Here is a 27,839-nt window from a genome sequence, read left to right on the forward strand (position 1 = left end):
ACAGGGAGAGGTTTTGGAGTAATGATAATAATATATTTTATGCGCCACAAGGGGGTGCAGTGGCTTGCATTGTTGCCTCACAGCAAGGATTTTGACCTCATTTGGATCCTGGTTGGAAGGGGCTTTCTTTGTGGAGTTTGAATGTTTTCCCAGTGTGTGCGTGGGTTCTCTCCTGGTTCTCCTTCTTCCTCACACAATCCACAAACATGCAGATTGGGGTTAGGTTAATTGGACATTCTAAATTGACTGAAGATGTGAGTGTGACAGTGAATGTCTCTGTATGTTGGCCCTGCGATGGACTGGTGAACCTGTTCAAGGGTGTACCCCGCATTACACCCAATGGTAAGCTGGGACTGGCTCCAGCTCCCCCCACATTTTATAACTTTACATCATGGAAGTCCAGCAGCAATGCATGTAAAGCTTGGAGACCACAATAAAAATGAAAGCATGGGATTTCTCAGTGGGAAATTTAAAACTTTAAAACAGCCCCAAAAAGAGACTTTTGGTTTGGCTGTGTAATGACTCCATGTCTCCTTGTCATTCCTTAACCCTCTTTCACTCACTGCCTATGACTCAGCCTTTCAATCTGCCCAGATTGTAATTCCCTTCACTATTAGGTCGTTTATCAAAGGGCTCCATTCATATGAAGGGGACAAAGGAGATGGAGGTGACCACTCCAGTCTTCAGTCACTCCATGGCACAGGGAGCAGCCCCTTCCAAAACGTTTGACAGGGCCTCTTGAGCCCGTAACAAAAGTGCTTTTGACAAGGCTAGCTGTGTTGGATGTAAGAAGATGTAACAAGCACTAAACTAATTCATCAAGAGGTGAAATAAACTGCAGGTACCAATGATGATGGTGACATTTAAAACAACAGAGACAAAATGAGAGAAAATGTTTTTTCCACATTAATGATGGAAACTAAAGTGGGATGAAAAGAATGTTTAGACATGAAGGCTTTATGACAACGAGCCAGCACTGTGAGAATAGCAGCTACGTGTTAGACAGAGCATGGTAAACACTGAGCAGACTTAAAAAAGTTAAATTCAAGTGAAGACACCTTAAACCCACCACAGCACCAACAAGACAAATCCACAGAATATGTACAAACCACATCACAGTAATAAGTGCATGCACACCTACTTTCTACTCACCTTTTCGATCAGGTTTGAGATTTCTGTCCACGGGTGGGGGCTGGCAGTCACTGATCATTGGCCTGCGAGGAGGGGTCTTGGGACTTGAGCGAAATCCCATGTGGGCTGGTGGTGGGACCTGTTTTCCCAGAGAGGAGAACTCCATGGTGCTGGGAGTCATGGGCACATAGTTGGGTTCGTGCATTGGTTCTGACAAACTGCCTGAGTGATGATGTGATGGGGAGTTGGCACTCATGGGAACGTAGTTCTGGTCCACCTCTTCTGTGGACTGGCTGCCCACTGGCATCATGCCTTTGCTTTTCTGGGGGCAGCAAAGCAAGTAGTACATACATGTTTACAGACCAAAAGGACACTGCTCGTGTAACACTGCCACTTTTTAAAATCAGGCAACTCAAATGAGTCATTCAAAGATAAACTCAGTGAGTTCTACCAATACAAACACATACGGATGCATGGGTTTTAGAGCCACCACGAGACACGGCACATACTGTAGATAGGAGGAGTGAGTAATGGAGACGAGCAGGAATGGCTAACTCTAATGTTCAGTTGTGATTTAACCAAAAACAAAACTTGCAAGGTCAACAGATTCAAGCGAGTGATTATAGTATAAGTATTCTTTAGCCTGAAACAACTGCTGTATCTTGTCATTTCATAACACAATCACAGCCTAAAAGCTAACGAGTTCCCTTTAACGAGACGCTGTAACCCCTGACTGTGCTTCTAAATAATGTAAGGTTAGCCTGGTAAAAGTAAGGGTTGACTAATAGTTTTTGTAGACATTTAGAAAACACCATTAAAGGCTCCATGACGACCACGACACTGCAAAAAAACATATTTGCTGAGCATGGAGAATAAATCCGAGCACAGTGTGAATAAGGTTTCTCTGCCGGGTGTCAGCCACTTCTTAAATTCATAGTGGGGATCAAAATTATTACGAGCCCATCACTTACGAAGTAGCTGTTGAAGCTTTCGTTGAAGTCAAACGAGCAGCTTTTGTCAGAGGGGAATGATCGAGGAATATCGTAGCAATCCTGGGATCCAAAATCTGCAAAAAAAAACATCATATAAGTAAAGGTATACTGTACATTACTGCAATACATAGTGGACGTATGTAAACAGTAGTAGCAATCATTTTATGTGTGCAAGACATCATACATTACATTTTAATTTTCTCATCAATAATGTACTTGTTATACTATACACAACAAAGACTCAGTTTAAAGTGTGTGATTTGATAAAACTATAAAGATAATATTTATTTATTGTCAGTTAAATGAGTACTGTTTTTGGCCTCCTATTTATGCACTGATGCAGTCACTAATGTATTTCACTTACGGCCTCAAGAACCACAGGACTTCTAGGAAGAGCATGTTCTGCAGATGAAAGTGTCAGCTGAGGAAGACTAAGTGGGGGTAAGATCATGACGGGGAACAATTACAATGAGACATATCATTTGGGTAAAATACTGTATGCTTTCATGCAAATCAATATTTTTTTCTCTTTTTCTTCAGTGTCCAATGAAATCCTGTGCTCATTACAGTGAAAATACTTTTGACTTTGGTTCCACTTTACAAATCTTTATATTCAGATGCATAATCAATATGGCTTAAACCCCAATTCAGTGTGAAATTATAAAACACATGGGTTTCACCACACGTGCAATTATCTTGTCATTGATACGCCTGTAATGACATTTGTCACCACAAGAGGGAAGAGTAAGTAGAAAAATAATTAAGGGTTTGCGCTATTGTGGTAAACCTTTTTTTATAATAATTATTGTTATTTTCCAGTTGTATGCAACTATTAATATACAGGAGATCTTCTCAGGCTGTGATTGGACAGATTTATCTCCTGCTGAGCCCCTTACACACTTGTTGTTCTACTTCATAGCCTGAACCAAAGGTAAGGAATAATAACCAGAATAACATCTGTATGTAAGGAAGACCTGTCTTGGTGGTGGCTGTGTTACATGGCACATTCCTGACTCCATTACACCAGCATGTTCAGTGTATTTAGTGTACGGCTCGACTGCACCAATGCTCATTAGGTTTTACACAACAATAAAGTACTTCTGATAAGTAGCTAAAGATATCTGTGGCATATGAGTTTATATGATGATTCACAATGAATCTTTTCATTCACTCTCTACTGTTTATCCTTAGAGGGTCGTGGGAGCCAGTTCCAGCTGGCAGCAAGAGACATGGGACACCATGGACAGGTTGCCAGCCTATCACATGGCCAACGTTCACATTTGGGGCAATATAAAGTCTCCATTACCTTTATCCCAATGCACATTTGTTTGGACTCTACCCTACTACATATTCTCACTTTACAAAACATATTAACTATACAAAGAAAGGCCCAAGCTGGGATTTAAACTGGCAAAGTGCTAACCACTGTTCTGCCAAGCAGCCCACAATGAACAGGGCTTGCCTGTAAACGTTTGCACTGAGTATTGTAACCTATATTCATCAAAATAGTGAAACAGGTACCTAATACCAATATGTAAGTCTCGCAAAAGCGTCATAAGCCATTTATAAGATATCTTGTGAGTGAAAAATATCACCACACAAAACGGTAAAGAACAAAGTAGCTGTGTGTATGAAGATGTCCTTGTACAGTATATTTAGACTTTTATATTTCCAGATCATAAAGCACATTTACTTATTTCACTTTTCCAAAGCATCGGAAATTTCTACTTCGACAGTAAATACGTGGAAAGAAACTACAAAACACAAACCTTTGCGGAGGCGTGAACAATCCACAGTTCCTATAGTGTTGCTGCGTAAGGCCTTATTCCCAGCACTAGTAGGCACACAGTAGTTCCCGTCTGTCTCTGAGGCTGAGCGAGGCACACAATAGGTGTCCGTAGGTGAGCGCTCAGCAGGGGGTGGTGGGGGTCCTGAGGTCGAACTGAGTGAAGGCTTTGGTGGTCTTGGAGGGGGGACTACATCTCCCCCACCCTCTGAGCCTCCTACGCTTGTCGACGATGACAACGTGCGGGGCACCTGGTAGGTACAGTTCGCTCCGGGCGTGGGTGGAATATCGTAACTGATGGAAAGGTTGCGCAACTGTGTCTCCATTGACGGCTTCCGTGACGGTGTGTTGAAGACATAAAGCTCAGAGGCATCCCCACTGTCTGGGTGGGCTAGGGGGGAGGACGCCGACTTTGGAAGCAGCACAGTGTCTTGGGAGTAGCTGCGAGGGAGGTGGTAAAGGCCGCTGTCAGTTGAGAGTGAGGCACCACGTGACGGAGGAGAGTCGTAGATGGAAGAGGCAGAGGCAGGGGCCGGGTGCTGAGGGAAGAAGCCGTTTTGCGAGGAGTGTTTGGCCGAGGAGGTGGAGGATGTAGGTGTGCGGTGAGAGGGGAGGTTGTCATTCAGGTCCGTCTCTGAAGAGGTAGACTTGGAACACTCAGCATGGGCTCTGAGAAGAGAATACATATAATACAAATAAAAAAAACACGAGTGAATCAAATATCCACAAAAAGCATAGTGATTAGGAGAAGTTAAGAAATCCACACCAGTCTCGCTGACACACAGCACTCTTTGCAAGCCATCAGTACCAACTCATCAGTGATGCTACTCAATAGATGTGAGGTCATTTCTTAACATGCAGGCAATGATAAAATCAATATAAGTTTATTGTGAGCCAAGTACAAGTCAGTGTTTATTTGTTATGTGGTAGAGGTTAAAAAAAACAACCTTAAATCCAACACTAAAACTCATGTACATGTGCAGGAGAAGGTGTGAAGTATTTGTTTGTGTCTTGGCTTCTTTCTTTTTCTTTTCTTTTTTTAACACAAATGTGTAGCACTCCACACAGGCAAGCAGTTCCAGCTGGATGGCTGGCCACTCACAGACTAGCCTGTGGAGGAAGAGTCTTGCTCTCACACTCCTCCAGGAGAAAATACTCCTGGTCTCCCTCCAATGGAGAGTGGAGCTGTACTGAGCTGCACACGCCACACAGCAGAGACAAGAGTGGCAGTGCAGAGGAAACACACAAAAAGAATAAATAGGGAGAACATGTACAGAGAGGAGCTCACGACACAGAATAGCAAGGTGGTTCAAACATTTTGTAACACATAAATACGGTTTTTATTATTATTATTATTATTATTATTATTATTATTATTATTATTATTATTATTATTATCATAATAATAGACTTAAACTATATTGTAATATGCTGACACCCACTAACAAACTCACCTGTTTGGTTCAGGCTTTTTACTCTCACAGTTCACCAGCCACAGATAATCCTGAGGCTCTTCAGTACTGGACTGAGAGTCCAGGTGTCGCACATTGACTGGCTGGTATGGAGGAGGCACGCTGGACAGTATCCCTGCTGCTGGGCCAACAATATTCCCCAGTGCTGGGTGTGGGGGGGTATCCACCACCAGGCTTCCGATGACTGACTGGTGAGCAGCTTTTGCAGCCTCTGGTGGAGATAAACAATATGGAGTGGGATTAGCTCCTTTATTTTGATGAATACGCCGTGTGCCTCAAAACACAAAAGCTCAAATACAATACAGGTTTTTCCACAACTTACATTAGAGAGGGTACCTCTACTGAACAGATGAGTACAACCACTAACAAATGAGTGGGGTTACTGTATAGAATGCAACCACAGATTAAAATGATCGATAAACATCATTGCATTTTCACATTTATACTCTTTCAACTTCTTGGTACGCTGTGGTTCCTACTGAACCTCTAATGCAAACAGACAGGCGTCTGCTTCTTTAAAGGCATTAAGCCGGTGCAGCTGATTTTGGGGGCAGAGGGGAAACAAACAAACAAACAAACAAAGCTGTGTTTACTAATATCAACTCTGGCAGAGTTAACTTGGACCAAAGTTGTTTCCTAGCAACAAGACTGTGATGTTACAGTCTGTAGTCACACACTGCTTCTTTGTACCGACACTACATCAACTTTACATCTCAACAACGTCCGAATGGGAGGTGGACGAAAACATCCACTTTGCAAAGAACCTCAGATATACCTTTCAAACAGTTCCAAATATACTTCTTTGCTGAACAATTTCAAACCCAACACAGAAGGATACCCACTCACAATGTAACTATCAAGCCTCAACAACCTCTAACCTTACTAGGGCAGATTTCAAGTAGAATATACAGTCAAGCTTATGGACACGGTACATTTTGAAGTTTAATCGAATTTTAAAGTTATAACTAATGTCTCTAATCTTATTTTGATGGCACAGGACGCCTGCATTGGCATGATGTAACTTCTGGCTTCAGGTCCATGCATTTAATTTTACAGAAGAAAAACCCCCTTCATATGCATGTATTTTCATCAGTTCAACACTTGTTGTACACGTATGACGCCACTTATACAACTCATCCTATTGGTAAACAGCCTGAGAACCGTGTTTGCTTTCAGAATCCCACACACTCGTTCTCAGACAGCATTTCCTCAAGGTCTCTGCTTTGTCATGCTGAGTTTCCAAATTCAGAGTCTTTTTCAAATCCTTCTGCTCGAGTTGACAGAGCAAAGATGGTATGTCTATGCTTTCAGTCCACATCTTCTTACTTCTTTCTCCTTTTTTCACAGTTCTCCTCCCACTCTTCTAAAATGTCCATGAATTTATCACATGCAAGGTCCCCCATTTCTCTTTTTTAAAAATAATTTCCTCTCTCTTTCACTCTACATGCTGCATTTGCCCCTCCATTCTCTGCTATCTGCTGTCCCTTTCTTCCACTTAGTGAGATGAATGTATTAAGGCTGATTTATAGTGGAAAAGGGAAAACCCCCTCTGTTCATATTCATCCATATCTCCTACACACTCTCTCAGAGCCTTCATTCCCCATCCCACCTAATGTTTTCTCCTCTGATATCTGCCCAGCCATGAAGCACTGTAGTGTGGCCACACACAACAGAAGAGATGAGTGGGAGTTGGGTCTCACATGCAGAGAAGGGTTAGCTGCAGCAAATGGGAGAGCCAAGGACATTATTTTGTGAGAATAATGTGTGGAGAAGACTGTCTATACAGATATGACTCTTTCTCTTTGAATAATAACACAGTTTGTTTTCACCTTTAATAGCTATTTTCAGTAATGCTGTAAAAGTCTCATCAATGGCGTTATCAGTGTGGCATATGGAGACATATGGCACTTTTTCTTTCTATAGTTCTAGCACTGCTCGGCTCTACTCTACTCTACTCGGTATCAGGCACGTTGTTTTCCATTATTTCATAGTACCTCCTCAATGGGGGCGGGGTTGTCATAGTGTGACACAATTATTTTTGGTGTACTGAATCATTACAACCAATTAATTAAAAATATCTGTTCACATAATCGTTCATGTCACAGACAAAAAAGGCTCCAGGTATCAGTTACTATCCCTAATGGAAAAGCAAAAGACCACGATGAGTTGCGCCGGGAAGTGCTAGAACTGTATAATGGAAAAGCGCCTATAGTTTCTATTCTGTTGGAGAAGACAACCTTGGAGCAGGATAGCACTGAGTCAGTTGCCAGGTTTAAAAAAATAATAATAAGCAGCACAACGCTGAAGCCACTTCTTACTACACAGACTGAAATCCTTACACATTAAGATAGAGAAGAATAACCAGAACCAAAACTGAGATGCAATTAGTACACACACTTCAAGGCAAAGAGAAAAAAAAACAATATGCAAAGGACAGCAAACTTGACCCCCAGTTAAACAAAGAGAACCAAATATAAGCAGTGAGACCATTAGGCACACAATGCTTTGATTATCCAAGAGTAACTAAAGACTCAACAAAACTCATGGATCAACACATAGATCATTAGTTCTTTGGCTAAGGGCTGTACTGAATAGCGGCCTTCTGGTACATTAAGTTGCTTCACGCAGATTTTTCTGAGGCACAGCAGTCAAATGAGGCACACGTCAGATGTACAGGAGTCAGCCTCTGAGCCAATACTGTATCATACTGTTTATTTGACCACTGCTGGTGATTTAAAAGCTGTTACACAGGCATTCGGCATTTTTTTGTATGTATGTACATTTCAGTAGGTCATGTGGAAAGTTGATTGTAGTGTGGTTGTATGAGGTTCTAACACTTTGCAGTGCCGACCCACAAAGCACCACACACCTGGAACCAGCCTGACAATCGCAGGTGACACAGATGCTCGCCCTCACAGGAAAACGTGGCTGCCAGCAGGGACACAAGGAAACTGATTTTAGCTACTTAACATAAGGCTCACCTAATAAACTCTTTGCAATATCTTGAATATATCGGCCACTTTATTTTGCTGTTAGCCAGTCGTTCCTGATGAATTCTGTAAAGTGTTAACTTTTCCACACCACAATCCATAGAGAAATCAGTCTTTGAACTGCAGTGACACAGGAGGTGCTGGTCTACTGCTGCTTCGTTATGTTTGTGTCAAGTGCTTAAATTAAAAAAATAACACATTTTGATAAAGGCAGCAATGAATCAACAACTCCTGTGTGCCATGATGTAAAATTTCTGATTCTAGAAATTGGAGTTAGCAGTCTACAAAACAACTCAAACTTTAGTTTCAAGTCGTAAAATATTGTCTTGCAACAAGAAAAACTGGCAAATCATAAACTTAAGTAGGCATTGACTTTATTTGTTGAGTCTATTGTTGGCTAAGTGTGCCCACCGGCAGCCTGGTTTCCTGTGTTGGCACAGAGGTGGCGCAAACATGGTCAAGTGAGCATTCTGTATGTGTCAGAACCTAAAGACAAACGCACTTAAAAACTATAAAAACTTTCCCTTCAACCCCAATCCTTACCATCATCAGTGGGGTTAAAACCACAGATGTCACAGATGCAGCGAACCCACTTATTCATCTCTTCTTCTGTGTCAGCTACTAAATAGAAGACACGGTCAATGGTCTTGATGTCAAATATGAAGCTGTGCTCCAAGTCCTTCTTGTTGAATGTCAGCCCAGCATCCACCTGGAGGAATAGACCAAAGAGAAAAGATAATTAAGGTCATGAATATAAAAGCTGCACCTCAAAAAACTGTTTTTATTATGTTTAACTGATAATTCCATTCACGTCACTTTTTCTGTACAAAAAATGGTAACACTTTAGATTAGGGAACACATATTCACTATTAATTAGGTTCTCACTAACATGCATAAATAGCACACTAGCCCTTTATTAGTAATTATTAAGCATGTATTAACACCTTATTCTACATAACCTTATTCTACCTCTATTACGACATGAATTAAGATTTTTCCCGATTAAGGTGTTAATATGCGCTTTATAATTATTAATAAAGGTCTGGTATGCTACTTATATGCATGTTAGTAAGCACCTAGTTAAGTGTTCCCTAATCTTAAGTGTTACCCAAAAAATTTGCAGTTTAAAAATATACGTATATAGTAATTGATGTATTTTAGTCAATCTGATAGTTTAAAAAAAAAAAAAAAAACTTTTGTGAGGCATAAATCTGTGACTTTAGTGTCATGATCGGTGTCACAGCTCGCTGCATGTGGACTTTTTATTAAGATTTTATCGTAAATGGGTAAAAATGTGTAAGTGGGCTTTTTCACTTGCAAGTGACAGGAGAAGCATACCTGCTCACACAAGTTGAGATCAATCACGCGGATGGGCTTCTTGGTATGGTCATTCTTGTAGTACTCCAACACGTCTGGGTCGCCCGTCAGACGGCCGCTGCGAAGAACAAACCACCGCTTCTTCCATGCCTGCAGGGTGAGCACAGAAATGAGGCCAAAGGTTGTATGGCTATGACTGCTCCATTCCCAACTGACCACAGGCAGGCCAAATGCTTTATTTTTTCAGTTTAGCCAATGTGCCCTAGCATAGCTCGTCTGTCTGTGTGCATTCTCTACCAGCTGCACTGCCCTTCACAGGGAAAAGGCCTGCAACCAGAACTGCCTGGGAGAAACAGAACAAAAGCCACATACTTTGGTTAAGCACCCTGTTTGGGGTGAATAACCAAATCTGTAAGGATAAACAGACAATGGGGTCTTTTATTTCAAATGGAATTTGTTGTCTGTGAGGATATGGCATTTCATGAGGCAGTTCAAATTCAGGCATGGCAGGCAAATAGAAGTGTCATAAGCATATATAAATTATAACTTCCACTTCGTGCAAGTTAAAAATGATGAAATCTTAAACTGGCAGCACCCATCATGCATATTTAAGGGCAACACAATCAAATTTCCCTCCTTATCTGGGATGGTTTCATAAATTCATATCTGCTATGGCCATACTTAAAGCACACAGAAAACTGTTTACATATCATGCATGGTTGCATGGTTGTCACACCATGGGTTGTTGAGACAATGTAAAGGTCAATGAGAGGGAAAGGCTTCTCTTGGCCTTCAAAGCAAATACAAAGTCAGACACCAAATACTTTCAGCACTACTCTGACACTGTGCCCTGCTTGTAAAATGTTTTTACGCAACATGTTTGCAGTTTTATTTTAGGGAACATGACCAACAGTAAGTTGTTTAAAATCTGACACACGGAAATCGCAAAGTCTTGATTGTCCCAAGTCATGTGCACTAGGCTGAACTTCTTTGTTTAGTGTTCAAAATAAGCTCTGCACCAAATAAAAGCAATCCTTGTCTGAGTGGCCACTAGAGTTTGTGGTAAGATAAAAGGATTCACCCACAAATGTTTCACTCCTTACTATTCCCCAAGTAGGGGCAACTATTTAAGGACATTTTGTGCAAGTTTCAAGAATAGTGTAGTACTTAAAAAACAGGAACATAGTTCCCAGGACTGTTTAAAATGAGAAACAAGGCCCAGTGGACAAACAACCACTACAGAGATCAGATAGATCAGGCAGCATACCAACAGAGTGTGAGGAATGCAAACTAGAGCTTTGTTGTTGTTGTTTTTGGGGAAAGAGTTTGACCATATTAACAATGCTATGAGCATAGCTTCTTAAAAGCCTTAGCTGTTTTTTCAATCCACAGGGTGTTCTTTGTTAGTGGGCCAAGCCCTGGACTGAGACAGCATGAAGAGCATCAGACTTTTCCCTCCAAAAACAGGAAGAAGAAACAAGCAGCCAGCCAAAGCTGCAGACACACGGAAACCACACACACACACACACACACACAAAACCCGACAATACACAGCATTGCAAACAAAAAGAATCAAAACGCCATTCAAATCCCACACTGAAATATTGCACACACACACACACACACACACACACACACACGTGGCACATGTTTAATACACTGTGGTTCAAAAGGTTTGTGTTACATAATCACAAACACACCCACATACTGAAAGTCCAAATGAGGCACATAAATATTAAATTGAAACATAAAGGCTTAAGTGAATGAGTAAAGACAGCCATCTATGTTTGTGGGAGAGGATCCCTCCCGCTCTCTCTCTCCCTCTTCCTCTCCCTCTCCGTCTTTCTTTGACACATGACAAAGCAATCCCGGGTCAAGTTACCCTGTGGGGAACAGACGGACTGACAGCTTGGGTTACAGTAAGGCCAGGCCCGCCCAGGGTGAGCGTGTTGACAACTGGGTGTTGTGCTCAAGACAGAGGTAAGTGAGACCTGTTTAACAAAACTGTTTGATTGTCATAGAGTAACATTTCCTTAAATTCATAAGAAAACAGGTCAGTGACAATTAATAAAAATCATGTTGAGGGTGTGTAAATCCAAAACCCATTTTGCTGAAAACAGGTTAATAAAAAATAACACTTATCAGGAGCACACTAAGCCATAAACAAAAAATAAACCCACAAACACAAATGGTTGTATTCAGTGTCTGCACAATTAAAAATGAGGTGCACTTGACAACACTGATCCCATGAGATTAAAAAATGACTATTTGAAGCTGCTGTCATGACTGCATTTTGTACAAATGAAGAAAGTGATTGGTATAGTTGGCTGACATGAAAAAACGATAGAAGTGAAATAGTAAAACCAGTGAATTATAGAAGGAGTAGCAGCCTATCCGGTCTCATCTTCTTCCGTATTTTGTGTATTAGCTAAGCTTGTCTGGAGGTATCAGCATATGCCTCTGCAGCACAGAAAGACATTCATCTTGTCAAAGGTGGAAAACGTACGTATCCCCTTTTCCTGCTCTGCAACTAACTGTTGAGAGTACTGAAGAACACACACACCTTTCTCTCTGCAGGTGCAGACAACAACTTTAGCTTTAACTTCAATGACCAGAATTCCCCGCCCAACTACCCACAATGCAAGTTCCTTAAGTATGGAGGACAAAAAAATATTTACTTTTTACTTCATTTTCTTATTTACAGATCTGTCATTTTTCATCCTCCATACTTAAATGGGACATGCTTAGCCCATAACTCTAAATATAGTGAAGTTGTACGATATTAAATCAGTTTAATGGTTTATTAGGCAGTAAACCATCTATGGTAACATATGATACATACCCTTTATTTTAGAATTAATGTTACAAATATGTATGATTGGGCTGTCAACCTCAACTTTCAAATGTATTTGTTAGAGCTGTCCCCTTATGAATAATCAGTCGGTGAGATTTCATTGGTTGAATAAATGGAAAAGAGAAACCCACCAGACACTCTATCAGAAACCTCATCTTGTCAAGATTAAATCAAAACCTATATGGGAGAACCTTTATAATTATATTATTATATAGGAGTAAGTGTGGTCTGACTGTAGTTTGACAGAAGTCACCGACTACAAAGTTTATCAAATAGTATGTCGGGTAAGAAGTCCAAAGTGTGGGAACATGGTAATGTTATTCAGTTGAATTTGAAGTTCAGGTTCATAAGAAATTCATAAAAATGTTGCCATGCCCACACCGTCAGTATTATTACTCGTGGTTTATACTTTTTTTTTCATTTGCTATGGGAACTTGTTACGTAAAGGCAGACACAGCAAGGTGACCTTCACAGGTTTGCAGACTTGAGGAAGTGAGGGAAAACATGCACTGGAACCTGGAACAAGAGCTGCATCCACAGCAGCCACAAACTGATGCACACAATAAACAACTAATAAAAAAGAATCAACATTTTAGTATGACGCACAAAATAAAGTTAACGCCCTATTGGCACATAATGTGAAAACACATGGATAATATTACTTTTAATATATTTTGAATGAGTAAATTTCTCATAAACTTGCCCTACACTGGTCCTCAACAGGCAGGTCAATATCAAGCCCTGTGCACATATTCATTATACTGTCAGAAATGTATCAGAATCATAATCAGAAGCTATTTTAAAGCAGTGCTTTGTGATTCTAACAGCTACAGCCTCAAAGGGACTCTGCACACATTGCTATATTAGCATGATTACACTACGAGTTCTAGGACGACAAGTGGCACAGTCACTGGAACAACTCTCCACCATCTGTTGGCTTTTACGCGGCTTTCTTCATGCACATTCAACCATGCATGAAAAAAAAGCACTTACACAAGACTAATGAAAACACTGTCCAAATAAGAGACAAGACAACCCAAAGTTTGATAGCTTGGCCCCAACAAACCTATGTACACTATCTGAGAATCACAGTTCCATTTATATACACATAAGATGGAACTAAGAGGAAAAAATGTGTTTAAGGGGCATGCATACTGCATTAACCCTGTCAAATTAGTGAGTCAGTAATCAGATTTTGTCCCCAAGTCACATATTTGTTTGTATTTTGGAGCATTACTGAAGTGGTTTTTGTTATAATTTGACTAGAAAACACACAGAAATAACAGTTTCTGTATTCAGACAATGCATTTTACGTTGTGTACTTTTGTATCTGAATGGGCTATGTGTGCTAAATGTAAAAAAAAAAAAGGCATGTGTGATCAAATACTATATAAAACATAGCCGATATGAAATTAAAGCTCACAACATGAACAAAAAAACCCTGTAGTCTGGTTTGTTTCACTGGTTAGAAATGATGTAATAGAAATAATCAGGCATCACTAAGAACAAATGGGCAGGGGGGGGAAAAACAAATTGACCATACCAGTGTTGACCCAAAAGTGAACTCATTTAAATACGTAAGTAAAAACTTTCGGCAGAATAAAATACCATACAATCACTTTTTCATTTAAGTCACAAGGCCAAACCACATCAGCCTATTTTGAAATCACTGACAGAAAAATGTTTTTAGCCAAACACTGTAGTTGTCTACCATTACATACCTCCTGCCAAGGCTCACGAAGAAGAAGATGATGAGGCCTTTAGTCCCACTGCATATTCCATAGTAGCCAGGATTATGTAGAGGGCTAATTTTTCAAAACCAGTTTACAGTAATACATATCCATGTAAACATCCATCCATCCATTCCGGTCTTCCTTAATACTCCAATTGATTGTGAACCACTCAGATAGCTCAACAATCACAGCCCACTTCAGCTTGCACTTCCGTCTGGTGTTCACTGCAGCAGAGTTAGGAATGGGACAGCATGGGACGATACTGGAGCAGGATGGGGAGGGCATCATGGCTTGGCAGCTGTTCCTATCAGCCCCCTTTTATCACACTCCCCCTATTTCCAAGCATCCTAGTGTCTTCTCATAGGGTGAGAAACATGCTTTTTGCCCACCACGGTCACACAGACTATGGGAGCCAAACAGAGATGGCATTGAGTGTCTGACTAAGATGATGATGACGGAAGGGGGGGTTGGAGTTTTGGGAGGAGATGCCAACTGAGTGGAGTCACACTGCCGTCAGAGGCCTCCTGATCCAGCAACATCGCAGTATGACAAAGGCAAAGGGTCTTATTCAACTCCCAGCAGGAAAGGGAGTACATACATACAGCAATACTTCATCATTTGGATGATACTTTTTGCTGAGGTAGAATGGGTGATCAAAACAAACCCCAAACTCTGAGGCTTTTATGTAATGTATATCTGCTCGCACAGTTGTTGTGGGTGGAGCAGATATTCATCGGAGACTCGTTGAATTTACACTTCGGTTCAATGTGGTCACTGTGCGTCTCCAACCACCTCCAGAAGTGGTTTGGCAGATCAAGTAACAAGCGGTCCTCGGGTGTATTTACACCTGTACTTACAAGTGGTCAGGCGCTATCCGACTGCAACACGATCACAGAAGACACATTTTAATGCCAGGTGTGAAGGGGACCATTGTGTTTTTTAAGGAAACATACAATGGTCTACACGATAAAAAAAAGGGACAGTTGTCAAAACATTCATTTTCTACAACAATCAGTCTAATTCTTCGGTTTAAAAATTTTAAACTAGTTGCGAGTGTAGCATCCTGCCAAAACCACCACTCAGGCTCAGTTTTACTGCACTTAAAAGACTAATTACGTTTCATGGTTTGGACAGCTTAATGCAGCTTAAAAAGCCTTTAAGTGCTCTAATTGCTAATGCGAATATACTGTCATCAAAGGCTGTTAAACTGCATACTTAAACTCATCCTCTGTACCTCCAATAGTAAATGATATGGAGACAGGCAAGGTTCCTGCGTTTCTGCAGCACCAGCAGTTGGGATATTACACAACACTGTCTCTTCAGGACATGGATCAGTGTGCCGTTTCTAGGACACTACAGTTAAACAACATGTGAACAGTTTATTTGTGTTCCAAGCAGTTTATACGTCTGCCAGTTTGTGCTGAAGGTTGCATAGATTTCTACATGAATACAGCCAGAAACTAACTATTATCTAAGTGAAGATATAGTAGGGTAATGGTGTCATGGACAGAAAATGAAGTCAAACACCTTCTGTGTATATTTGTCAGAAGGTATGTAGGTATTTTAATGCATGGTAAAATTCACAAATCTGTGTCTCTTCAACATTATTCAGCTAACACAAGGTGTTACATTGTGGGATGTAAGCCTAGCTGACTCTAATGTTAGCTGAGCTTGTTTTTTCAGGTTTCTAGTGGCTATTAGTGTTCATCATTCAGGGTGTTTTACTATCAGCAGGGTCTCCTCCTCTCCAACTCAAGTTAAATAATTCTGTGTGGTTTGACCAAATCAAAACATGTTTAACTTTTGTTTCATACAATTCACTGAGCTCTCTCTGGTTCAGATAGGTGTCAAACTCTGGATGTAGAGTTTACACTTAGCAGCGTGCGAGTGGTTGGGCCATCTGTCCCATCTGAGTGGGCTGTGGGTAAATGACCTGCCCCCCAGCTGCACTGACTCATCCTGACTAGGACAAGCTTCTGTTTGTTGCTCAGGAAAACACAGTGATGGGGAATCAGTGATGGAGAGATGGGGCACAGGATGAGCATAGGGTGAAGACAGGGGGAGAGAAGGTCAAGATCTCTGGTGATAACAGAACAAATTAGTATGTGCTATCATTTCATCTGCCAGAAATCCTTTCCTGGCCACACAGAAAACAGACCATGTTTTACGGCCAGTGGATGTGACATATTAAGAAAAGCTTTCTTATGTATTAGTTTTATACTCTCACAGCATATCTGTCCTCTGCAGGAAATTAAACATACAATAGTTTTCAGAGTGCTGTCATCATTTATTTGTGTTGTATTCATGGCAGTCCCATAAGGATTAAGGTGAGAAAATGTAAAAGAATCAGCTTGAAGTCATAGATGAAATGCATTACTTAGTGCAACATAATCAAATGTTAAAATTGCATTTTTTATTAGCTTCTAGTGTTATCTTCTAAGAATTCTGGGGTCCTGAAAAAAATACTAGTTTTCAAATGTCGATATACAGAAAGTGTGTGGAAATGTATTGAGATTAATGGTGATGACTCTAGAGCAGGGAAAATGCTGGTGTTTTGTAGGCATATGTATATTTCTGTCAAAGAAAATGAAAATGATGATAATTTGGCTGAATTAAAAGTGGGACAGAGTTGGACATTGAAGAGAGGTGCAAAAGTTAAATCCCACTAACAGACAATAACATGAAGCATTTTGTTTTGTCAATAATTACACAGTAATTCACTGACATCACTTGACTGTGTTGAAATGATGCTAATAGTACCTGGACGTTAGAAAAGGTTCCTGGATGCAAGGGCGTAGGTTTGCATATGGACAGTGAGGACATTAATATTTGGAGAAAGCCAGAATGTCACTACCAATATTAGAGACAGGGCAATATGTATGTGTGCGTGAATGCTGTGAGAGGAGAGCGAGTGGATTTTACGAGCATCAGTGAACGCATCACAACCAGAGCAGAAATATCGTTGCGAGTCAGAGCGGACGAGAGAACACAGGTGATGTGCTGTTCTGACGCAGCAATGAGTTTTTAGGGCCAAATCTAAAATGTCCTCACCGGTCTCGTAACCAACGCCCTTGCCTGGACGGTCCTACCCTGCTCCTCCCTGCCCTCGGGAAAACTAGCAAAAAACAAGCCATGATTTGACTTGTGCTTCTTCAAGTTAATGTGCTCTTTTAGCACAGCAATGCAGTCATGATTATATATTAAACACACCGCTCTGGTGCTTGTACTTGCTGGTAAACTAAGTACATATTTCTCTGTTCATTCGCTCTGGAACTGACAATTTTCCAAGTCAACTTTGCGTGGCTTGAGCTCGGCGATCGACATTGCAACACACTTTGTCAGTTCAGTTCCAGTAACATGAGCGTCTCTTACCTGTCCTGACCACGAAGAGCAGCATGAGTGACTCATGTTGCAGCCAATCACAACCCAGTACCATGTTGCATGTGTAACGTGACGTACAGACCCAAATCAGATGAGAGCCGTTGAGACTCGTTGCTCTTCCTAAAATAGCTCAAGTTTTATCAAAATTCAGCTTCATTTACAGAGAGTTCTCGGGCCTTGGGAACATTAGAAAGGGCCATATCTGGCACGTGGTCAGATGGTTGAATATGCCTGTTCTAGGGTAACCTCAAAACAGTCATTCTCATTTTCACATATGTGACATTTTGAGCTATTTTGGCAAATATTTGATTATTACATGGCGGCATCTGGTGACGCAGATATGCAACAATACAACACAAACATTTCCATGACAGTGCAGTCTGACACAAATGCATTTGGCAAATATGCAATCTTGTAGACCACAGTGCAAGCCTTGCTGTCAGGACACTAAGACTGTGCTGAACAAAGGCTGTTCTAAGAGAGGAGTGTCAAGCGCGTCAGAGGTTTTGGCGCTCTGGGCCTCGGTGACGAGGTCTGCAGAAAGAGAAGGAAAGGAGAGACAAAACCTCCCTTATGCTGAGTGCCACAATTTGTATAAATCAGTCTTTGTTAGCAAGACATGACTGGAATTCTTGCTAAACAGCTATTTTTACATCCTTCAGCACCAGGGAAGGCAATTAACGTACAAGTACAAAGTGCATGTCCTTTGGCTAAATGAGGCTGAGCAAACGTCATAACCCCTCTGTCTGCTGGACGGACAGGAGGGGACTTCCATGAAATGTGAATGACAGGGGTCAGGGGGTCAGTAGTTGGCCAGTTCTACCACCAGTCCCTGACAACAAGGTAAACACTTTTGACTTGTACTGCTGATATCACAATTATATTTGACTACATACTTGTTTGATAAACTCACTGCATGCTCAACCTGATGTCAACAACAGCTACAATGTAGCAATGGACTGAGACAGTAACAAACTACACAGGGGTTAGACTTTCATAAGGTCCCTGGTCCCTTGTCTACTACGATTACACATACGCAGCATTCATTGTGGCTCCAAACAAAACAACAAACCTCTACAACATTTATGTTATGAACCAGGGGTGTCAAACTCAAATGACCTGGGGGCCAATGGGCATCTAGTCTGGTCAAGCGGGGGCCGACATAGAGCAAAAAAAGGTGGAAAAAACAACTATTTAGTAGCCGGTGGGCAATATAAGATATTCATTATATTAGACAGAATTCCATTAAAAGTGCTTGTTTTGATATAAAATGATGAAAATTAAAAAAAAAAAAACATTTATGATGCACAAAAAAGGAGAATTTAATTAAAAATTTTGCAAATAATGACAAAGATAATTGTGATTAAAACAGCTTAAATATATGTAATTTCATGTTGAGTGTAATAAATTTAATAAAGCAATGATTACAACCGAATGTCTTATTACAATTATAAAAAATATTGCCGGCAAATACATTTAGTCTTAAATTCTGTTTCTATTCCATCACCTCGTACAGTTGTATGTAATCGACACATGTGTTACGAACAGTAATCTGTATTCACTGATAGATACAATGAATAAACCATACTACACAAAAAAACACATAGTGAACAAGTCCGTATGTTTGAACTGTATTTCTGCCAAAATGACAGTTTCACCCGGTCATTATAGGGTTCAAACAAGCTTTGTTGAACTAATGACGACTGTGATCCCACAACATAAGAGCAATGGGATAAGTGCTTTTATTTATAAAAATGCAGCCACATTAAATAAGCTTTGTAAGTGAAATCTTTCTATTTGGTTTGTACTACATTAACAAGGCTGTCATCACTAAGACAGAGACTGCACCAAAGAGCCAAACGTTGAAAGAAAGCGACTGACTATACAATTCTACCTCTAATCCTTACAGATACTTCATGGTAAATACACTGAGCTTCAATGAAAAACAGAGAGCCTACCTTATGAGCCGTACAACCAGAGCTGTTTTCATTATCCCCTTCACCATTTCTGTTACTGATAGTGAGTAAGCCAGCATGGTGTTGGTGTTATTATACTTATTTGCGCCTTAGGTCTGACGTTATCATGTTGCAGTGTGTGTGTGCGAGGGTCTGCAGTTTGAGATCTCTCCCTCTTCTGACTTCCTGTTCTATGTAATCAGGTTGTCCCAGACCCTCTTAACTGCCACTGCTAAATCAGAGGGGGTGGGACAAGAAGAGACGAAAGGGTGTGTGTTAAGTTTAAACATAAATATAAAAGGAGTGCACCCCAACACACTCAACTCCCAACAGTGGAATTATTTCATTTACCTACAAAGGTTGTCTGTATTTGTTTTTGTATTTGATTGTGGCTATTGACTTCATCATCTGGCAATCAGTGCAATCAGTTAATATTCAATTTTCAATTTTATTGCAAAGACACACAGATTAGGCAACTCGGCATCAGTCAGAAGGGCAGAGAGCAACATGAAACATAAAAAAGTCAAATTTAACCACATTGCACAAAATGAACTAGTCGGTCTGTTTATTTTCATTGAAACACGTTTACTGGTTCATGTCCAAACCAATATCCAACAGCAAACACTCTAAGTCTAGATGTCATTACATGGGGCCAGTAAAACCCATCTCACCATCTCATGCTGCCTTTCCTAATGTACTCAAGTCCTTGCTATGTACTCCTGTACCCAGATTAGAGCAATGCAATATTCATGTCTTCATTTACATTTTAAATCAAAGGTCTGTGTGGGGCTAATAGCCATAGACAGATCTCTCTCCATAACATCTCTTATTCTGGTGTTGCATCTGAGGATTCCATCCTCTTCCCTGGATGTGAGCCTTCCTGTGCTTCCTGTGGAGACTTTATGATTCTGTTTCCCCATCTGCACTCTCAATAAAAAGAGTTCAGAGATGCCACAGCATGGGCAACTTCCTCTATGCTTAACAAAAGCTCTCCCTTGGCAGAACACAGACCCCAAACTCTTCCATAATGCTGCAAAGACACTCCGTCATTGACTAGAGGTCTAAGAGGAGCTTACAAACAACACCAAAGTAAATCCAATACAGCTTTGCAATTCAGTCCTACAGTTGTATTCTACTTTGAAATATACATTTCATCCAAGTATCCATACTTATGACTCACTTAACTACAAGATGGAGGCAGTGATGTGCTTTTTTGTTGTGCTGTAATGAAGTACCCAATCATTTGCACAAAAGCATGGGATGCTGCCGGGCATCTAAGGAAGTAGTCAAGTATAAAAATGAAAAGTCAGTGAGAATAACTGTGGAGACCAATTTATGTCACAGAGTATGGTATGAAATTACTACAATCCAATATACCAATATGGGTCATTTCATATCCAGGAAATAACACATCACAGAACTGCACATTTGCTGTTAACAAACAGCCTTTGCAATATCATTCTAGAATGCGAGTTGGGGCCTCAGACCTTTGTGGCTGTCATTCAAAGACACACTCCATCCTCCTTTCTCCCACTGTACTGTTCGACAAGACACTTGCATAAGTGGTTAAAGCGGATTGTGCATGGTGTCTGAGGCTGTTGTGGGAATGTGTCTCTGAGATCATTTGTGAAAATAGAGCTCCTTGATTTGTCTCAGTTTGTCAGAGACCTGCTGTTCTCCCTGTACCACGTCATGTTGGCTCTCCTACATGATTTTCTTTTTTGCCATTAATTACATTGCCGTCTGTACCACATGGAAGAATGCGAAAGCATCAATCAAATATTAAAAAATATTTCCATTATGATTGTGATGTGCAACACAATAAAACAAACTATAGACATTAGTGGCCATTAGATATGCTTCTATAAATCACATAAAAGATTGCACTCCCTTAAAATCTTAACTGAAAAAAGATTTACTGTCCTAATAAACCATTTAGTTGAAAAGTTGTAAATTTTTCCAAGCACCTACAATGTGAATCAGAGAGGACGGGACTTAAGATCAGACCACCCAGGCAAACACACTGGAGTAGAGTAACAGCAACATTAGCTTGTGTGTGGACAGTACAGTTCAGTACTACATGTACTGAATACCCAACAACAATTTTAACTCCCAACCGTCTCCAAACTTTATCAATCATCACTCACATCCACAGCACAACTCTGCTCCCATGTGAAATGTAGCACTGCTCCCATGTGATTGTCAACCTCTTCATTTCTCTCCTCTCCAAGCGAAAACAAGAACATATCTTTGTTAACATGAAACATCCCATCCTTGCTTTGTGTGAGTGCACTCCGTCTTCCCACACAGGTCAGAGACACAACAGTGAGAATATCTCGAGACTCAATTCGTTCCACAAGAACCAAATCACAACTACAGGAATTCTCAGAAACCAGACATCAATTTTTAACAGAGTGCAAACCTTAGACCATTAACCTTGCATGTTGTACAGACTCTCAGTTAGCCACATTCCAGTTAGTATTACTGTATCGCATAATCACAAAAAGAAAATGGAACCAATATTTTGTGAGGCCAATTCCCATTCAAGTCTTTTGGACCTCACAGAATATATGTCGCAATATGACCCAGTGTTACTAAATTATATAAAAAATCACTAAATTAATCCATAAACCATCGGCTTTTTGGTGCATTACAACATCACCATGCTTTTTAAAAACAAAACTATAAGTTAATGAGGCTCTGCAAAGAACATGGCACAGCAAGGCGAGCAGACACCAGCCTGTGTGCAGGCAACAAGGCCAAATAAGTTGGCTCCATACCAAATAAGCCGAACAGTTGTGTTTTATGCAGCTGGGGACACCATGGAGGTAACATTTGTGCATTCCTACCTTGCCAGAAATAAACTGGTGAAGTGACATGTGTTGTGTAATGTAAAGACAGTGTGTGTTTGTGTTTGGGAAAGAAAAAAAAAAAAAAAAAACAGTTGTTTATGCCATTTTGTGAACACCAGCTTATATTACGCAATGGACACTTTGAGGACAGTGAGTGAACTTGGATGATCAAAAACACTAAACCCCTCTTGTGAATGCATAATACATCAGTCAGAGAGCATTCTATATTTATGCTCGTCAATCGTGTATTGATCCGTCAAGAGCAACTATTCTACCACCAAAACAACCTTCGTTTCATAATCCACACGAGCCCTCCCTCCCTCCTGTAATTTACAATCTCACCGTCATTCTGCTTTCATGTGCAGCTGTGAAATTCTCACCCAGCCAGGCGCCAACTGACCCCAACCCTAACAATCTACAATAACTGTCCAAAAAACACAGACTCTGGTGGTAATACTGCTATCTTTACAAACAGCTCACACAAAGACCAACAGTCTAATGGAAGCATGTCTGAAGGGTAAACAGGTGTTCAGAATTTATGGGCTTTCACAAGTAATAACAACAACAAGACAATGTCACAAGTCTTCAAACTATTTTATATCGCTGGCTAAAAATTCTAGAAGCAAACAGATAACGCAGCTTCCACGTTGTGTGGTGTAGCAACATATATACTTAAGACTATCGTACTTTTCAATACAACTTGTATATCTGGAGTAGAAATAGTGGTGCTTACCAAAGTTTTCCACCACAGGCATTACACTCTATCAGGCTTTGACGGAGAGTTTTTCCTAAGCCAACTGTATGGCTCCGTGTACCAATTCCATTAAGTCCAGAACCATGGTCCTGCTGTTACTCCATACACTTGGACATAGGCAACTGCACAACTGCTGCTGTTGCTGCACTGACCCTGTCTTGTAGGGCGGGGACAGGAACTCTCCTTCAAGTAATCATTCCATATCATTCATTAGAGGATCGAGTTGGGGGGAGGCAGAGAGAGAGAGAGAGAGGGAGAGAGAGAGTTGAGGAGGATGTAACAGAAGAGAACATGAAAGAAGGATGATCTGATCAGTCAGCCACATTGATGATCTGCAATGTGACTGACTGTAGTGGTTTGGTTAGGATGGATCACCTCATTTTCTATCGGCACCACATCCCCACATCCCCACATCCCACCCCACTGTTCCCCCAATGCTTCAAGCTCAAAACTTGCTCACAGGGTAAAGCATTAACTCGGGTTTAAATATTAACTTCACATCATGTATGACTGAGGGAGCACGGTGTCAGTAGTTGCGTATAATATAGGAACCTGTAGAGCACACACAGCATAAGGCTTTTCATCAAAACTAAACCAACTACCTCCGACTTTGTTTTCCAGGAAACACTGGGCTTTGTGAAAAAGAGAAAAAGGAGAGAAAAAACACACACAAGGCAAAATAACATCCCTTAGTGGAAGTTTCCACTTTGTTAGCGCTTTTTATCTTCCTGGTCATCTGTTCCCCAAACACACTCTGGGCAAAAAGATTTCCTGTTTTGCCTCCTTTTGTCACTGTGGTCATGTTTGGGGGTTTGTTGGGTGCTAACTTTAGAACCTCTTTCTATATTAACATTTACCTTGTGCTGCAACAGCAACGGTCTCGTAAACTGCACATAAAACAATGAGAATTCAAAGCGATAGTCCGGCTTCGACTGAAAGGGAATGCTACACAAGCTGCACTATGAGAACTCAGTAACTGAGGTTGATGATTTGCTTGTTCATTGCAAAATGTTTTACTTCAGTTGCAGGAAGACGTTGGAAATCACTATTTGATGTGCATTGTTTAAACCTCTGAAATAATATTCACAAACTCGAGTTTACATATTGCAGCTTTACTCTAATTGCACTGAATCATCAAACATGTTGCTGTTTGAAGACAATATCATGTAATCTGTAAAAAACAATCAACTTAAGTTGAATACAGAAAAATCTGTTCAACTGAACAAATTACCCTCAGACACTGATTTGTCTTGTTTTGACAGCCTTATATTTTAAATAAAAAAATGTGGATATTTAAGTTTTTAAATAAAACAGAGCAAGCTACTTCTACAAAAGCTACAGACAAGTTGCTAATTTGCCTTAGATGTGTTACAAAAAACACCACACTGTCAGGTGCAGAAACTTGAACCAATAAAATATACTATGGGCATGACAACCCTGCACCAATCTGCCACTAATCGTGAAAACAAAGTGACAGATGACTGCAGAGCAAAGACTTCAGATAATTAACTTTACCATTACATCATTTGTTGTGGCATTATTATTTTTTGTTAGACTAGACTAGTTAGAGCGGTCATCATAGCCATAGCAATGCTGTCTGATTTGTATAGCACTTCTATGTTCATCATTAGGTGCATTGTTGTTGTTGGTTTTATGGACAACCACTACATGCTCCCCTTTATAAGCGTATACTCTTTTAAATGCATGCATGGGTTGCCATTTTAAATTCTGAATTACTTCAATATGATTCCAAAAAAAGTTTGTGCTTCAATCAATCGCAGTACAATTATTGACACTCTTGCCAAACCAGTTTCCAAAACACCACCGGGGTGACTTTTAAGTATTACAAAAGTCATTAGGCTTCCACTCAGTTTTTGACGATCATCTCCAAACAGATTTTGGAACGATCATTTCTGTCTCTGACCTTCTGCTGAGCGTCACAAAGCTAATGCATGCAAAGTACTGAAAACAATGTTCAAATCTTTAAAACAGAAACAAACAAACAATGAGGACAATAACAAGGTCAAAGTCAAATCTCTGTACCTGGCTCTCAAGTGTCCAAGCTTCGCCCGGAGACAAACATTATGAAAGAAGCGAGCTAAGTGAGCTGTTGACCAGTCACTGTTGTCAAATGAGCATGGCCACTTTCCTGCCTACCCTGCTGACTTCCCTCCCCTCCTCTTACTCCGTTAAGTCTGCAACACCCTGCTCCAATAACCCCTGACCCGCAGGAAGTAGACACAATGGACTGAAAATAACATACCACCTCCTCTGGCAACAACTGCCCACCGCAACCCCCATCTCATGCTGCTGCTGCAACGGCACAGTACACCTACAATACACTGGCTCAAGTGAAGTGGGTAGAACCTAAAATATCTGGCCCACATGCTAAAAAGTACATCATCCCACATTCAATTCCCAGCTTGGCTTTTGATGCACTCCTGCACATGGACAATATAGTACAAACAGGTAAGTCTACAATCATTTTCACTACATATTGATGTATTGTATTGAATTAATGTTCTGATAGGAGAGTGCAGTAGCACAGACCTGTAGGTCTCAGAGAAGCACAGGGTGCTACAGCACTACAGCTGGTTGTGGGTTGAGCGACAGACTCATGACTGTCCCACTTCTTCCTGCGTCTTGAAATCCAGGACAAAACAAACCACCATGAGGCCATGTTCATATTAATTTGGTTTGAAAGCAGCATGCTCCAATAAAGCTTCTAGTTTCTATATTAAAGGCTTTTTGATTGATTACAATTCAAAAAGGTTTATAAAAAAAGACGTCTAATAGTTCTATGTTAATACTTTTAGTCCACTCTGTGTGTGCTTCTAACCTAATCCCTCTCTATGCAGTCTAATCCAATCAGTCCAATGAAAATTATTCCTAATCACATTTAGCTGCCAGTGAGAGGTTGCCTTAGATATGATCTAATTAGCCACTCTCCTGCTACAGTCTGTCCATGAGGAAATGGCTTGAGATGCCTCGAACAGAGATAAGGAAATGGACTCTGATATACAGTACACTTGTGTTTCACTGGTGGTGTTACTTTCAATAACGTGTTGCCTGGTTACTCTGCACAAGATAAAACAATATTGGAGTTGGAAAAAATATTCCATTTATTCTGGAAACTATTTGCCATTATTCATTTGAAATGGGGAACTAGCAAATACTGCCCTGCATTCATGATTCAATGATAATACCTTTCATAGATTAAAACGCACGCTTAGAAGTTGCATGTCCTGTGCTATGAACTGAGCTGCCGAGCATGCCCCGGCTTGTTTCTCAGTCAACTTACAGACACACCTCCTTTTTTAGCCAGTCCCCTGAAACTGGTACACACCTCCACTCTCTATTGTCACATTCAGTTGATACTGCTTCACTTTCAGTTGAAAGGGAATGTGCGTGGTGTGAACACATACCTAAGATTTTGTGCGCTGCATGTGCGTTCATGTGATTTAGTGTAGAATGTGTGGAATCCCTCCAATTTAAACCACCAATACTGGCAGCAAAGATAACAATGCAATGTATTTTTACAACAGAACTATTATGTGAACACCAAAACAATATCAAGATTTAAAAAAAATAAAAAAAATACTTCTCTCCTGCTGTTGGTTGGCTTCTGTGGGTGTGTTCATGCCTGTGGATTTGTCAGCTTGCATTCACTTGTACCCAACTCACCTGCACTCACCATTTGTCACATACACAGCTTCTACTGATGCATGCACTGTCGCCTGTTGAGAGGGCAAACAGAGGTTTGACCCACTGATAACATCATATTTTCCATAAACTGTCTCTAATGTTACATTCGAAAGCTCTGGTGAGAGCAATAAAGAGATTTTTTTGTGGTGATGGTTATGGTAAGAAACTGAACATGAGCTACACTGTCACAGCAGCAGATTCTCTTTGGTGAATCACAGTGCATGTGAGAAGAATTCATAATTAGACTTCTCTCATGTTGCTAAATGAAATGGTTCAGTGTGGTGAATTAGGTGAACTAGCAAAACATTAAAAAAAAGGGTAGCCCTGCAATAATAATTCTTCTGCTGTGTCATCACATCACATCAGAAGAGCAAAACATTGGCAGGTCACCATGACTAACAAGGCTACAAGTCAAAACATTCACATAACATAACTGGTGCCTCTGGGAGAGACACAGAGAAACAGGGTGTTTAACTTCATTCATACAGAAATCAGAATTTAATAATGCAAAGAAAGGCTATGTTATCAAATAATGAATAATCAGAGTGGCACTTTTAGTCCATTTATTCTAGCAACATCGGTGAATGACGGGGCTTTCAAGATGAAGTAAAAGACTAAAATCTAATTATGACTAATGATCATACAAATATGGTTCAAATACATCATCCTCATGACAATATAGTACCTGTGTGACAGAAGACTGCCAGCCCATTTTTACTCAAATCCAGATCACCAATCAATACCTTTAACCTGCAGAGGAGTAAACAACAATAAGCTTAGCCAATGGAAACATGTAGACTGTATATCTATGTCTGCTGCTTTTTAATCACTTTAACCAAAAATCTCATTGTTTTTTATTAGGTTAACTAGTGTAAACCATGATAACATCAACCCCCCAGTTCAGTTTCTTGGGGCAA

At 40.5% G+C, this 27,839-nt stretch overlaps 1 protein-coding gene across 6 annotated transcripts in view; it reads right to left on the reverse strand.

The window, feature by feature from the left end:
• gab1 (GRB2-associated binding protein 1) overlaps positions 1 to 27,839 on the reverse strand; it is a 47,515-nt gene that overhangs the window by 6,964 nt on the left and 12,712 nt on the right. For 3 of the 6 annotated variants that reach the window (XM_058640959.1, XM_058640957.1, XM_058640956.1), the window contains exons 3-9: positions 9,710 to 9,838; positions 8,915 to 9,080; positions 5,364 to 5,592; positions 5,012 to 5,104; positions 3,893 to 4,578; positions 2,103 to 2,197; positions 1,153 to 1,453 (exon numbers count right to left, since the gene is read on the reverse strand). In XM_058640959.1, coding sequence (XP_058496942.1) covers positions 1,153 to 1,453; positions 2,103 to 2,197; positions 3,893 to 4,578; positions 5,012 to 5,104; positions 5,364 to 5,592; positions 8,915 to 9,080; positions 9,710 to 9,838 — 1,699 coding nt within the window. Of the gene's footprint in view, positions 1 to 1,152; positions 1,454 to 2,102; positions 2,198 to 3,892; positions 4,579 to 5,011; positions 5,105 to 5,363; positions 5,593 to 8,914; positions 9,081 to 9,709; positions 9,839 to 23,196; positions 23,298 to 27,839 lie in introns of those variants that run through there. The other 3 variants (XM_058640960.1, XM_058640958.1, XM_058640961.1) reach the window with 2 other exon arrangements.

Source organism: Solea solea, chromosome 10 (genome assembly GCF_958295425.1).
Source record: "Solea solea chromosome 10, fSolSol10.1, whole genome shotgun sequence".
Taxonomy (NCBI): Eukaryota; Metazoa; Chordata; class Actinopteri; order Pleuronectiformes; family Soleidae; genus Solea; species Solea solea.